This window comes from Castor canadensis, chromosome 12 (assembly GCF_047511655.1).
Source record: "Castor canadensis chromosome 12, mCasCan1.hap1v2, whole genome shotgun sequence".
Taxonomy (NCBI): Eukaryota; Metazoa; Chordata; class Mammalia; order Rodentia; family Castoridae; genus Castor; species Castor canadensis.
The window spans coordinates 82,538,421-82,552,693 of record NC_133397.1 but is presented as its reverse complement, the minus strand read 5'-3'; the positions used below and the strand labels follow the sequence as shown (position 1 = coordinate 82,552,693).

Below are 14,273 nucleotides of genomic sequence, written 5' to 3'. Positions count from 1 at the left end.
TAATGTTCTATTTATTTGAAAAGGCAGGGAAGGAGAGTTGGGTATATGTGTGTGTATATATGTGTGTGTAAAAAAAGTGTATTTATGCTTAATAGCTACAAAGGTGGTTTTATGTGATGTCTTGTACCATCTTTATTTCAAAATATTTGTAAGAAAAACTTCAGTGTGATTTAACTGTTTGCTATACTAAAAGATCCTTACTAAGAAAATATGACCGCCATAGAAAAAGTTTATCAGATAAGAAAAATTATTTCTATTTGAAGAATAGTTTTGTACATTCACTGTAATTTTTTAAATGATAACTTTGGCCTTTTCTTTTAGTCCATCATTTTAAAGGAATATTCATGCTTTACAGAAACAAAAAAAGTTTGATACCCAGAAAAAAAAAAATCCCTGTATTTTCAAAAGGAACTAGAAGAAGAAGGTGGTATACTTCATGTATAACTTTCACTAGTTATAATTTCTAGGATTGCTTCATGATCCTCACTACTATTCTGTTTTAAGTTAAAATCTTGCTTATTCAGGTTCGAATTTTACCATTTGTAGGGTGTTGCTTCTGCTGTTGTAGATGATCTCATAATGGCTTCTGAATTAACTGAAAAGTAAAACATTCACACCATTGGCACACTTGTATTTAATCAAGGCATCTTACCAGTATGCCCTGCCACGAATGCTACTTTCCTGACTGTGAAGAATGCCTTAAATATATGCACAGGAAACTTAATAACAGCTGTCCCTACCAAATTTATTCTGCAGGTACTCTTTGAGCACATCAAACTCTTCCATTGCTGCTCTTCTCTGTGCCCTTTATCCACACTTCCCAGCTCACAGCACTGATAATAGGTGAGTCTAGTGATTCTGTCTTCCATGTGGCATTTCCTCAGGTCTGCAAGGGAATAATTTGCTTGTGTTTTGGTTTTGCAGACCTCTTTCCAAATTAGCATTGTTTTGTTCTTGAATTTAGTTTTCTTCCTGGCTAAATCTTTTAAGAAGTTTCTCAGGCTGAAGGCATGGCTCAAGTGGTAGAATACCTGCCTAGCAAGCACAAGGCCCTGAGTTCAAACAACCCGCCCCTCCCAAAAAAAAAAAAAAAAGTTTCTCTTACAAAGTAGTAGATCAGAAAAAAACTTCAGCCATCTGATGCTGATCAGTCTCTACCATTCTCAGGTCTGTAGACCTGCTCTGAACCTTGAAGTAGGTCAGTGAACTTTAGGGATAAATCTACCTAGCAGAATTAAATAACCAAGGGAAGAACAAGATACTTTTTCTCCTAGAAACATTTAATTCCAACAGAAAAATTAATCTTGATTTAATGGCAACATCTATATGAGTTTATTCTTTTACATGAATCCTGAAATTTGTATAAGTGATATAGAAGAGATAAGAAAAACAAAGTATAGCAAAAAATTAAGGACAATTTAAGAGTGGCAGTGAGCAAGACCCTCATATCATAGAGAGGCAGTCAAGCAATAGAAAAGCTCTGTGTTTGAGAGCACAAAGAATGACTAGTACTTTCTTTTCCCTAGAAGTTTGTGATAGAGCAGATCTTTTTCATATATAGAGTGAAGGAAGAAAACAGTTTCTTATAAGTGACATCTCAGATGATCACTGTGCTTAACTGATGGTACCCCTGTTGTCTGCCAGAGAAGGGTCAGGAGCATGCACTGTGTAGTGGAGAAGAATCACGAGCACTTGTAGTCACCTAAGTCTTGATTTTAAACTGTAGTGTCATATATAATGATAACAGAAGAAAGATGGCTGTTTTATAAAGTAGCCTGATCTGAAATCCAAACTGATGATAGGCACATAAGGACATTGTTGTTAATTTATACAAATCTGGCTGTGGCTTTGCCTTTATTAGTTAGAAAGACTTTTTGAATTGTTAGAGTCAGTCATTGGGAGTGATGAGTGGAGTGCTACCCCCATGTTACTCCTGGTTATGGTATTAGTTGGTTTAGCAATTTAGTGGTAAGCATCAAGAAACTTTATGTAATTTATGGGATTGGCAGAGTGGCCCAAGTAGTAGAGCAACTGCCTAGCAAGTGCAAGGCTCTGAGTTCAAACTTTAGTAATGCCAAAAAAAAAAAAAAGGATCTTTATACAATTTATAAAGTCAGGTTTTTTTTTTAAACCTTTATTAATTCTTTTTTGGTGGTGGTGGTACTAGAGTTTGAACTCAGGGCTGCACACTTGGTAGGCAGATGTTCTACCACTTGAGCCACTCTACCACCCCTTTTTAATGTAGGGTATTTTCGAGGTAGGGTCTTGAGAACTATTTGCCCGGGCTGGCCTGATCTTTGCCTCCCGAGCAGCTAGGATTATAAACGTGAGCCACTAGCATCTGGCAGGTTTTTTTTGTTTTTTTTTTTTTGACAAGACTTGGATTTAAACTCAGGGTGTCACTCTTGCAAAGCAGGCACTCTACCACTTGAGCCACACCTCCATATTGATTTTTATTATTAATAGATTTATGAAAGTGAGTAGATTTAGGTGGGAACAGGGAAGGCTATTTTTCATAACTGCAGTTTTTTTAAATTGAAGTCTTATTTCATCCTTTTGTAGGATATAAAAATTTTTGTTTACATTCTAAAATATAAATTTTAAAGTTTAAAGGAAATTTTTTGAAAGCTCAAAAGTATACATACGTATTATCATTATCTTACCCCTCAATTTTTGTGTTTTTTTGATTTTTGGTGGAACTGGGGTTTGAACTTGTCTTCATGTTTGCAAAGCAGGCACTCTACTTCTTGAGCCCCACCTCCAATCCATTTTGCTCTGGTTGTTTTGGAGATGGGGGTCTCCCAAACTATTTTCCTGGACTGGCCTTTCAAATGGTAATCCTCCTGATCTCAGTCTCCCAAGTAACTAGGAGGTGTGAACCCACCAGCACCTAGTTGTATACTACATATTTAAAGTGCATGTGCTTATTTATGTGCATGTTTTAATATGTAGAAGAGCTTTGCTATCCGAAGAAAGCTGGCATCCTGCTTTCTTTCCTGCCATTCTTTAAGAAAGGGAAAACAAAACGAGAAATAAATCCCTGAGAAAGTAAAAAGAGATGCCTGTGTTGAGCAGAAAGGATATTTGAGAGGGAATGATTTTATTAGTGGTCAATTCATTAGAAATTGTTTTCATGTTAAGATAATTTTTACTTTCTTATAAAACCCTTAAACTCTGAAAATTCAGGTAAAAAAAATTCTTGGGTCAAGGATTATATGATTTTCATATGAAGATCCTACTCTAGCTTCTTTCTTTTTGTAAACCTGTAGGCAGCAACAAGTTATGGAGCATATGCTCTTATTACCTGTTGTTACCTGCTCTTTGTGTTTTCTGTGTACAGGTATCATCTCCAGGCTCTCCGACACCTTTATGTACTGGCTGCAGAACCAAGGCTTTTAGTGCCTGTGGATGTGGATACAAACACGCCCTGTTATGCCCTCTTAGAAGTTACCTACAAGGTAACTCTTTCTCCCTGTCATTTGTTAGTTATTTTATTACCATTCATTCATCTTTGCAGGCCCAAACGTTTCAAAAGTTCCTGTAGTAAAAAAAAGTATAGTGAGTTGAACATTCAGAAAAATTGAAGCTCTCCAAGTTCTCATACATCCTGCCAGGCATTCAGGCTTATTTATAGTCTTTGGATGTAATGTTTTAGCATCACTAGCTGTTCTCTTTTCTTAGCTTAAAGATTTTCTGGTAACTTTACATGGCTAATAGTACTATTATAAAAACTAGTTGAGTTAGAACTGTTTCTTTTTTTGGCTGAGTACTTGAGAATCCCAAATTGTACATATGATGAGAGATCTGTCATTTAGATGTGCAAATAGATCACATCTAAATTGATCACAAGTCATGTAGCCTTTCTTCAGCAAATTTTTATGTACCTTGTGTTTATCAAAACTGTTCTGGCCTCTGGGATATAAAGATGAGATGGCATTGTCGTACTCCATAAGGAACTTCTCTTTATTGGGGAGCCAGGCCTGGATTCTGTGTGAATAGAGTGTGGTAATTGGAGGGAAGTGTGGAAAACAGAGGAGTGCCTTTGTCTGGCTGTGGTATTGATGCATCTGTCACCATGGATACTGTTTTGGCTGAGATTTGTCAACTGAGTGGGACTTGTTTTCAGTACAGAAAACATATGCATAAGCCCATAGCCTATGGAAATACATCTGTTCTGTACTGCTGGCTGGTGAAGGGCAAGGATTCAAGTGGTAGGAGGTGATGCATGCCTTGTAAAGAAATTTAGTCTTGAGACCTTTAAGATCTGAGTATCAGAAGGGACTTTATGCCCTTTAATATCTTTTTGCAAACTTCAAGGAAGGGGGAGGGAGAGGTGAAGAGTGAAGATGTTCCTTTTTTGTAGTTCCCACTGCTTACCTAGTGAACTGTGGCTGTACTTTTACCTTTGTAAAGGGCACTCAGTGGTATGAACAAACCAAAGAAGAATTGATGGCTCCTACCCTTCTTCCAGAACTCCACCTTTTAAAGCAGGTAAGTTGGGTGTGACTTGGCAAATTTTATCCAAGGAATGCTTTGAAACAGAGCAGCATAGCATTAAAGGTAACTTATTACACAAAAGCCTCTGCTTTCCCTATGCTTGAAACAGGAAAGCAAAAGCAGGAGGAACAGTCATGAAATGTAGAGAAGGTCTTATCTTGGAGTTCTTTTAGGTTTGGTGTCCTCAGAACACGAGTTACCTGCCTTTTTCTCAGGAAATGGATCTCGTTTTCCTCTTGATGTCTCTTTCAGCTGGGTTATTATTTACTCTGAGAAGCATGAGTTTCAGTTTCAGACCAGTACTTTTTTATCTTTGAGTTGACTATGTTTGCATTTTTCTCGGCAGATTAAAGTTAAAGGCCCAAGATACTGGGAACTGCTCATAGATTTAAGCAAGGGAACACAGCACTTGAAGTAAGTATATTGAATTTCTCAAGCCTACCTTATAGGAATTGAGTAGAGAGGCACATGGAGAGGTATAAATTATAGATTATTATCTAGAATGCTGCTTATCATCCAAGACAGTGTGGAGGCTATATTTAATAAAGTGGTCTATATTTTTGACACAGGGTTTGTAATTGAATGTGAAAGTTTCAATTTGGAAATCAGGCCCTGAATGTTTACATTTTTTATTGAGAAACTTGACTGACTTAGCTTGAGACAGTAATGGAATTGCTTTTTGGTACAGTAATGTTAGATTTAGTTTAAGAAAGTAGGGCTGATGTGTCTGTCCACAGAAGACACAGTCATTATAATAAAGTTTGTGTTTGTCAAACACATGCGTTACACCTCTATACAATTTTCTTGTTAGAATGTTCTTACTAATTTAAGATTGTGGTAGATTGCTTTGGAGAAGAAATAGTCATATGTAAGAAATTGCTTTAGTCTGTTAGTAATTTTATGCCTTAAGTAGTATATAAATTAAATTTCCAGAAAGTTTAACAAGCGTGTAAAAATTTTTACAGTTAGGTCACAATTTGTATTTTTCTGCTCTCTAATGGCTGATTTCTGTGTTGTTCTGACTTTAGATTTGCATTATGTTTTTTCTACTGCAAAGCAATTAGTAGATCTTTAGTGACTCCAGTGTTCCATGCATAGTGCTAGGGGACATAGGGCATATAAGGAGTGTTAGATAAAATATTACCTTTGAAGCTTGCACTTGAGCAAATAGCCAGAATTCCTTCTTAATTAACAAGTGTCATGTTTAGACACCAGGCTAAAGCAGAAGTTTATTTTTTAGCTTTCTTTTTTATTTAATTTATTTTTTATTTTAGACTTTCTTGTATAGACTGATTTAATTTTAGACACAGTAAATAATCAATGGACAATGGTAGACTTTATATCCTATAAACATAGCTTGGGAAAACATTAAGTTTCTAGCGAAGAATGGTCAATGGACATCTCATATTAAGTTGATTCTTTTTTATTTCAGGTCCATTCTCTCCAAGGATGGGGTTTTATATGTCAAACTCAGGGCTGGCCAACTCTCTTACAAAGAAGATCCAATGGGGTGGCAAAGTTTGTTGGCCCAGACTGTTGCCAATAGGAACTCTGAAGCGCGGGCTTTCAAGGTAGTATTGATTGGTAAAAACTGAAGGAAAAGAGGAAATAGTCCAAATCCCACTAGCTTCCTTTGCTTCAAATTATAAATAAAGCCTGAATGACCTTGGGTCCCTTTGTTGTTTTATGTGACAGCCATAATAAAATAGGACAATCTGCCAATACTGTAAGTACGATTTACATTTAATGGCAAGGACACTCACAGTATTTTCATGCTATAAAAAGTTTTTGGTTTAATAGTTTTACCTATTCTCAAATCAGTCAATATTTAATTCGTATCAAAATAGAGATTTTTGCAAGTTAGCTCTTAGTAATTACTTTCTTTCTTTTTGAGACATAACTGTCAATCCTCTTGCTTCCCCCTTCCAAGTGCAGGGATTACAGGCATGTGCCACCACTACCAGCTTTATTAATTTTATTTTTAAGCTACTATTTGTTTCTTAAATTATACTGATGATAGAATGATGGCATATTTAGTTTTCTTTATTAGTTTGCCTTATTATTGGCACAGTACTTGACTGCCAATACAATAGTATTTGAAATGAAGAAATAGTTAAAATAAAATAGTGGATTAAACAGCCTCACTCCTGTGAGGAGTTAGTACATATCTTTTTCTACATTATAGAACTCAAGTTTCCAACACTAGAACTATATTACATAATGTAGCAGTAATAGTTTTTAATTTAACACCAGATTTTAGGAATTTCGGGAGCAATTGTGTCTCTGCTGAAGATACCGAGTCTAAAGTAGTCAGGACCCTAAGTACATACAGCAGAGGTGTGGCAGATAGACCTGCTAAGTGACAGCCTGAGGACTGACTTGCATTCTCTATTCTTCAAGTAAGGAGATAACAGTTTATTTTAATTCAACTCACATTTCACTTTAGATAAGTAACTTAACATTGAGCCTTTATAATAGTTACCAGGATTTAAATCCTGGTGATTCCCGGGATTGATCTCAGCGAATTTTGTTTAGCAGCCTTACAAAGTTGTGTATGAAATATTTTTTTCTTTTTTTTTTTAAAAGAACTGGCTATTGTTCTTTCTGTCTATCATTTGTCTGTCTGTCTGTCTGTCTATTAGTTTTGCAATGCTAGGATTCAACCCAGTCCTTTTTATTTAGTTTGTTTTTCAGATAGGGCCTCTAACTAACTCTGTGTGGGCTGGTTTGAGCTTGTGATCTTGCTACCTCTGCCTCCTGAATTCTGGACTTATAGGTATGGACCACCATACCTGATTTGGTTTTTTGAGATAAGGTCTTACTAACTTTTGCCCTGGCTGGACTTAAAACAATGATCCTCTTATGTCCACCTCTGGAGTAGCTGGGATTGTAATATGCACCACCATGCCCTGCCCACATTTTCTTTTTATGCAAAATAATGGGTTTTATGATGATATTTTCATGCATGTATATAATGTACTTTGATCATATCCATGCCCAGATTATATTCTTTTGCTGCCCCCATCTCTCTTTCTGGTTCTTTCCTTGTCCCAAATAGACCCCCTTCCACATTTTCTTTCTTTTTAAAAAATATAGATTTCATATCCCAGAGGAAATGTGGTATTTTGTCTTTCTGGGTCTTATTTTGCTTAACATGTGATCTCCAGTTCCATTCATTTTCCTGGAAATGACAATTTTTTGCTTCATGTCTGAATAATTATATGTACCATATTTCTTCTTTTTACCATATACATGTGTATATATGTATATATATATATATACACACATACACACACTATAACTTCTTCTTTTTTTAGTAACTTTTCAGATAGGGTCTCATGTTTTTTTGTCTGGGCCAACCTAGACCACTATCATCCTACATATTGGGATGACAGCTGCGTGTCGCCATACCCAGCTTTTTGTGGAACTTTTTGTCCAGGTTGGTCTTGAACCTTAATCTTCTGAGTAATGGGATTACAGGTGTGAGCCACTGCCTTTGGCCTACTACATCTTCTTTGTCCATTCATCTGTTGATGGACATTTAGGCTAATTTCTATAACTATTGTGAATAGTGCTATAGTAAACATGCTGGTGTGTCTATTATTGTGTGCTGACTTAGACTCCTTTGGGTATATATTCAGGAGTGGCATAGCAGGATCATATGGTAGTTTCATTTTACTGTTTTTGGGGAACTCCACGCTGATTTCCATAGTGGCTTACTAATTTGTATTTCTACCAATAGTAAGAAGAGTACTTTCCTCCCCATCTTTGCCAGTGTTTGTTGTGCTTTATATTCTTGATGATAGCTATTCTGACTGGGGTAAGATGGAATCTCAGTGTAGTTTTAATATGTATTTCCCTGATGGCTAAGGATATTGAACATTTTTTTAAGTATTTATTGGTCATTTATACTTCTTTTAAGAACTGTCCAGTTCATTTGCCCATTCATTGATTGGATTATTTGTTCTTTGGGGTTTTAATTTTTGAGTTTCTTTATATATTCTGGATATTGGTCCTCTGTCAGATAAATAGCTGGTAAAGATTTTCTCCCATTCTGTGGGCTGTCTCTTCACTCTGGTAATTGTTTTCTTTGTTGTGCAGAAGCCTTTTGAGAGAATCCCATTTGTCAATTCTTACTGTTTTTTTTCCTGGGATATTATAGTCCTATTCAGGAAGTCCTTGTCTACGCCTATACTTCAAGTGTTCCCCCTAGTAGTTCATCTAGTAGTTTCAAGTGTTACATTAAGGTCTTTCATCCATTTTGATTTGATTTTGTACAGGGTGAGAGATAGGGTTGTAGTTTTAGTCTTCTACGTGTGGATATCCAGTTTTCCCAGCACTATTTGTTGAAGAGGCTGTCTTTTCTTCCCAACAGCTGACTACAGATGTGGGTTTATTTCTGGGTCCTTTATTCTATTCCATTACGGTTTGCATCTGTTTTTGTGCCAATACCATGCTGTTTTTTGTTACTATTCCTCTGTAGTATAATTTGAAATCTGGAATTGTGATACCTTCATCAGCATTGCTGTTCTTTATGCTCAGGATTGTTTGGCTATTCATGGTCTTTTATTCTTCCATATGAACTTTAGGTCTGATCCTTTTATTTCTGTGTAGAATGTCATTGGAATAGTGATGGCAACTGCATTGAATCTGTAGTAGGCTTTTGGTAATACAGCCATTTTCACAAAATTAATTTTGTCAGTCCATGAGTTTGGGAGGTCTTTCCATCTCCTAGTGTCTTCTTTAATTTCTTTCTTTAGTGTTTTAATAGTTTTCATTGTAGAGGTCTTTGGCTTTCTTAGTTTATTCCTAGGTTTAGTGTGGGTTTTTTTTAGTCTCTTGTGAATGGGATTGTTTCCTTCATTTCTTTCTCGCAAGTTTGTTTCTGGTATATAGAAAATCTACTGATTTTTTTGTATGTTAATTTGTATCCTGCTACTTTGCCAAACATGTTTATCAGGTATAAGAGTTTTCTGGTAGAGTTGTTAGGGTCTTTTAAGTATAGGATCATAATCTTCTGCATTAGAGATAATTTAACTTCTTCCCTTCCTATTTGTATCCCTTTTGTTTTTTCTTTTTTCCCTTATTGCTCTTGCTAAGGATTAAAGCACTGTATTGTGTAAAAGTGGAGAGTGTGGACACCCTTTGTGTTATTCCTGGTTTTAGAACAAATGATTTCAATTTCAGTTTTTCCTCATTTAGTATAATGTTGGCTTTAGTTTTGTCATATATAGCCTTTATTATGTTGAGGTATGACTGTTTTATTCCAAGTTTCTTCAGGGCTTTTATCATGAAGGAAATGTTGGATTTTGTTACATTTACTGCATGCATTAAAACAATGATGTGATTTTTGTCCTTGATTCTGTTAATGTGCTATATTTACTTACTGATTTATGTATGTTGAACCTTCCTTCATCCTTGCAGTCAAACCAATGTGGTCACAATGTATGATCTTCTTATTGAGTTGTTGATTTCAGTTTGCAAGTATTTTATTGAGGATTTTTATGTCTATGTTCATCATGGAAAGTAATCTATAGTTTTCTCTTTTTTTTTTTTTTTTGGTGTATCCTTATCTGGTTTTGGTATCAGGGTAGTACTGGCTTCATAGAATGAGTCTGAAAGCATTTCATCTCTTTCTGTTTTATGAAATGGTTTGAGGAACCTTGATTTTAGTTCTTCTTTAAAGGTCTTATAGAATTTAGCAGTTAATCTGTTTGGTCCTGGGCTTTTCTTTCTTAGGAGATTCTTTACTTCACACTTACTGTTTGTTGTAGATCTGTTTAGTTTTTTAATATACTTTTGGTTCAGTTTTGGTAGGTCATATGTATCTAGCAGTGTGTCCATTTCTTCTAGATTTTCAAGTTTATTTTAATACAAGTTTTTAAGACATTCCATAATGATCCTCTGAATTTCAGTGGCATCTATTGTGATATTCCCTTTTTCATCTCTAATTTTATTAATCTCTTTCTCTCTCTCTCTCTCTCTCTCTCTCTCTCTCTCTGTTTGTTAGTTTGGCTCAGGATTTGTCATTCTGCTTATCTTACCAAGGATCCAAGTCTTTGTTTTATTGATCCTTTGTATTGTTCTTTGAGTCTCCATTTTTAAATTTCCTCCTTGATTTTTTCAATGATCCACTGTTCAAAAGTATATTTTTCAGTCTCCATGTTTTAGTATATTTTCCGTTGCTGTTTTGTTGCTTTCTAATTTTATTCCACTGTGATCTGATAATACGCATTTTTTTTCTTAAGACTTGCTTTATGGCCTAAAATGTGATCTGTTTTGGAGAAGGTTTTATGGGCTGCTGAGAAACAAGAGCGGTTTTTTGCAGCTCTTGAGTGGAATATTCATTTACTGTTATTATATCATTTACTGTTATTATATCTGAACTAATCTGTCTTCATCTCTGATAGTGTTTAATTTAGAAAATTGGATATAACAACATTTGTTACATATATGCTTACAATTATTTTGACTTCTTGATGGACTGTTCCCATGTTATTAATATATAGTGACCTTCTTTATCTTTTCTCATTAATTTCTGTTATGTCATATATGATTGTAGCTACTCTTGCTTGCTTTTGGATTCTGTTTGCTTAGAATGTCATTATCTATCCTTCTAATTTCAGTCTGTGTCTTTGCCAGTAAGGTGAATTTTTTCTTGTTTTTTTTTAATCCATTCAGGCAGTCTCTTTTAAGTGAAAAGTTACGACATTTACTTTTAGGATTATTACTGAGAGATACTTATTAACTTTCCCTTCTTCATCTTAGAGGTTTGCTGGTTTACTGAGTTAATATTGCTTGATTCTTTCCTACTTCTCATTTGTTTTTTCTTTCAGTGAAATTCAGTCTTTTCTGAGCTCTCATGCTTGACTATAACTTCTTTTTTTCTTGTGTGTGTAGTATTTTCCGTATCGTCTTCAATTCTAGCTTAGTTGTCATGAATTAATTCAGTTCATATTAATCATGGAAAGTTTGTATTTCTCCTTCAGTATTAAAGGATAACTTTGCTAGGTACAGTAATGTTGATTGGCAGTTCTTGTTTCAGGGCTTGAAACACATTAGTCCATGCGCTCCTGGTCTTTAGGGTTTCTGCTGAGAGATCTATTGTTACCCTAATTAGTTTTTCCATGTCAGTAATTTTCTACTTCTTTCTCACAGCTTTCAGTATTTGTGTTGTTTTTTTTTTTTTCTATACTCTAGGCATTTTAATTGTAGTATGATGTGGAGAGGCTCTTTCTGGTCATTTCTATTTGGTATTCTAAATGCCTCTGTACTTAGATATCTGTTTCCTTAGAAATGGGAAATTTTCTGCTGTGATTTCATTAAATAAGTTTTCTGTGCCTTTAGTATGTGTCTCTTCTTCTATACCACACATTTGTAGGTTTGGCCTCTTAACTATGTCCTAGTGGTCTTCAATGTTATTGTCATGATTGCTTTTTTCTTTTATCTTTTTGTCTATTGCTATCTGATTGATTGTATTCAATCCCCAGTATTTTTTCTTCCTTGTGGTCTAGTCTGTTGGTCATGCTTTTCATTGACTTATTTGACTTATTGCCCTTTTCATTTTTAGGATTCTGTTTAGGTTTTTTATGTTGTTTGTTTTCTTTTCAGAATCTCTTATCTCTGCTGTATTTCTCATTCAAGTTGTTGAATTTCTCATCCAAGTTGTTGACTTTTTAAAATTCAGCTCTTCAATTGATTTCTTTATTTCATTCCTTTATTTGAATCTTCTTTGAGGTCATTGGTCATTTTAAAAACTAGATTCTTGAATTGTTTGTCTATTTCAACCATCTCAGTGTCTTGTATTCAGTTATTAAATAGTTGTGAACTTTGGGAGGAGTCATTGTTTTGCTTTTTTTATATTTCTTGTGTTTCTTAGTTGCGATTTGTACATCTGTTGGAATGGATATCTATTCTGGTTTTATTTGGGGTGTTTTCTCTTCTCTTAGTGAGCAGCCTTCTTTGAGGACTTAGTCACCAGTACCACTCAGAGAGGAGAAAATAAACAGACCTAACAGCATCAGTACTCTTCATGCTGGTGCTGTATCTGATCTCTCAGATCAGATACTGGGCCAGTGAGGGGTCAGTTGTCAGCATCAGGGCTTTGTTCACTTTAGAGGCTTCCCTTTACATACCTGGGGTTGCTGTTGGCCCCAACAAGCTTTGCAGCCTGTGGGCTGGGCAGGTTCTCAGTTGCTCCAGAGCCTCTCCCACCTCCAGGGATGGCAAATGTCTAAGTGTAGGGGAATCCTTGGAGAGTGAGAGAGTGGAAGAAGTAAACAGAGCACTGAGATCTGCACTAGATTGGGAGAACCAAGGGAACCTGGCATTCTGCCTAACTCAGCCCTTTCAGATCCAATTATAAACGACTCTGTGGGAGGGAGGACACTAGGAAAATTGAGTTATCTGCTGGAAGTGAGCTCAGAGATCTCTGTCCTGCCCAGCACCAAACCACCTGCAGTTGGAAGGCAATTTTGGAGGCCAAGTAATCTGGCTCAGGTAAGAACTCTTAGTTTCTACAATTATCCACAGGTATTGGACTCGCTATTCATCACAGAGGGTAGGGCCACTGATCACAACCCCCTCCACAGCCAAGGTCCCTGATGCCTAAACTTCTCAGCAGGCCCATGTCTGTCCCATCTCCATTACTGCTTCTCTTGACTGTCCCTCACCCAGATGCTGGGAAGGTGTCCCCCAGGCTTCCTAGCTTGAGGTTATTCCTTATTTTCAGGTGCCTATAGTAGCTCAATCTTATAGTATAGGCCCCTCTCAAGATGGTGCCTGACTATAGTTCTCCGTGATACAGGGAGCTGCAAAATGATTTCTCCAGTGTTGGCCTGCCACACAGAGAGTCATTGTCATAGTGAATCCCTACACTGGATTTTAGGTTTGTATACTGCAGGCTTATCCTATGGCTAGGACTGCCAGTCTGCTGCCAGTAAGCCTACTATGGCCATGGCTATGGCTTTGGCCCAGAGTTGGGGGGACAAGTTAGTGCTGTAGTCTGTTTCCTACTTTCTCTGTATAATCTTTTGGTTTCTCTGTGCTTTTCAGCTGTCATTTCATGTTTTTCCTGATTCTTGATGCTTTTCTTCTCTTTCTATCTTCCAAATAAAGTCTGTTCTTTGTTACCCTCATCTTCTCATTCATAATCTTACTCATAGGACACTTCTTATCTACCATCTTTCCCTGATGTTTGTGAAATACTTATTATTTTTTTTATGTGGTATTAGTACAAGGGCCTGTTTGCTAGGCAGACATTCTACCACTTGAGCCATTCTACCAGCCCTTTTTTGTGTTGTTGTTTCTTTATTGGCCATACTGGGACTTGAACTCAGCCCCTCATGCCTGCTAGGCAGGTGCTCTACCACTTAAGCCATTCCACCAGCCCTGTGCTAGGTATTTTTTATACAGAGTCTTGCTTTTGTTGCCTGGACTGGCTTTGAACCACCATCTCCCTGATCTCTGTCTCCTGAGTAACTAGGATTGCAAGTGTGAGCCACAAGTGCCCAGCTTGTGAAACACTTTTGAGGGATTTTTTGTAGAGTTAGCGTCTTCTTAAAATTAGAGCTTCTTTGAAAGACTAATTTGTGAGGAAAATAAATAAGTTTACATTTGAGTTTGAAGAGGAAAATGTATAAAAATTAAAAGATATCTCAATTTCCTACATGCTGGTATTTTAGAAATAAAATGTGAACTTTAATAGGAAATAGTAATAACCTTCATGTTCCATTTTCAGTCTTGAACCTTGAGTGATACCTGGTTTTTTCCCCAAT

The 14,273-nt window shown here is 36.2% G+C and overlaps 1 protein-coding gene across 3 annotated transcripts in view; it reads left to right on the top strand.

Annotated features, from left to right (window-relative positions):
* Anapc1 (anaphase promoting complex subunit 1) overlaps nt 1–14,273 on the top strand; it is a 97,149-nt gene that overhangs the window by 69,681 nt on the left and 13,195 nt on the right. For all 3 annotated transcript variants that reach the window (XM_020167197.2, XM_074050256.1, XM_074050257.1), the window contains 5 exons: nt 757–843; nt 3,341–3,458; nt 4,414–4,491; nt 4,844–4,911; nt 5,930–6,068. In XM_020167197.2, the coding sequence (XP_020022786.2) occupies nt 757–843; nt 3,341–3,458; nt 4,414–4,491; nt 4,844–4,911; nt 5,930–6,068 (490 nt within the window). The remainder of the gene's footprint in view (nt 1–756; nt 844–3,340; nt 3,459–4,413; nt 4,492–4,843; nt 4,912–5,929; nt 6,069–14,273) is intronic.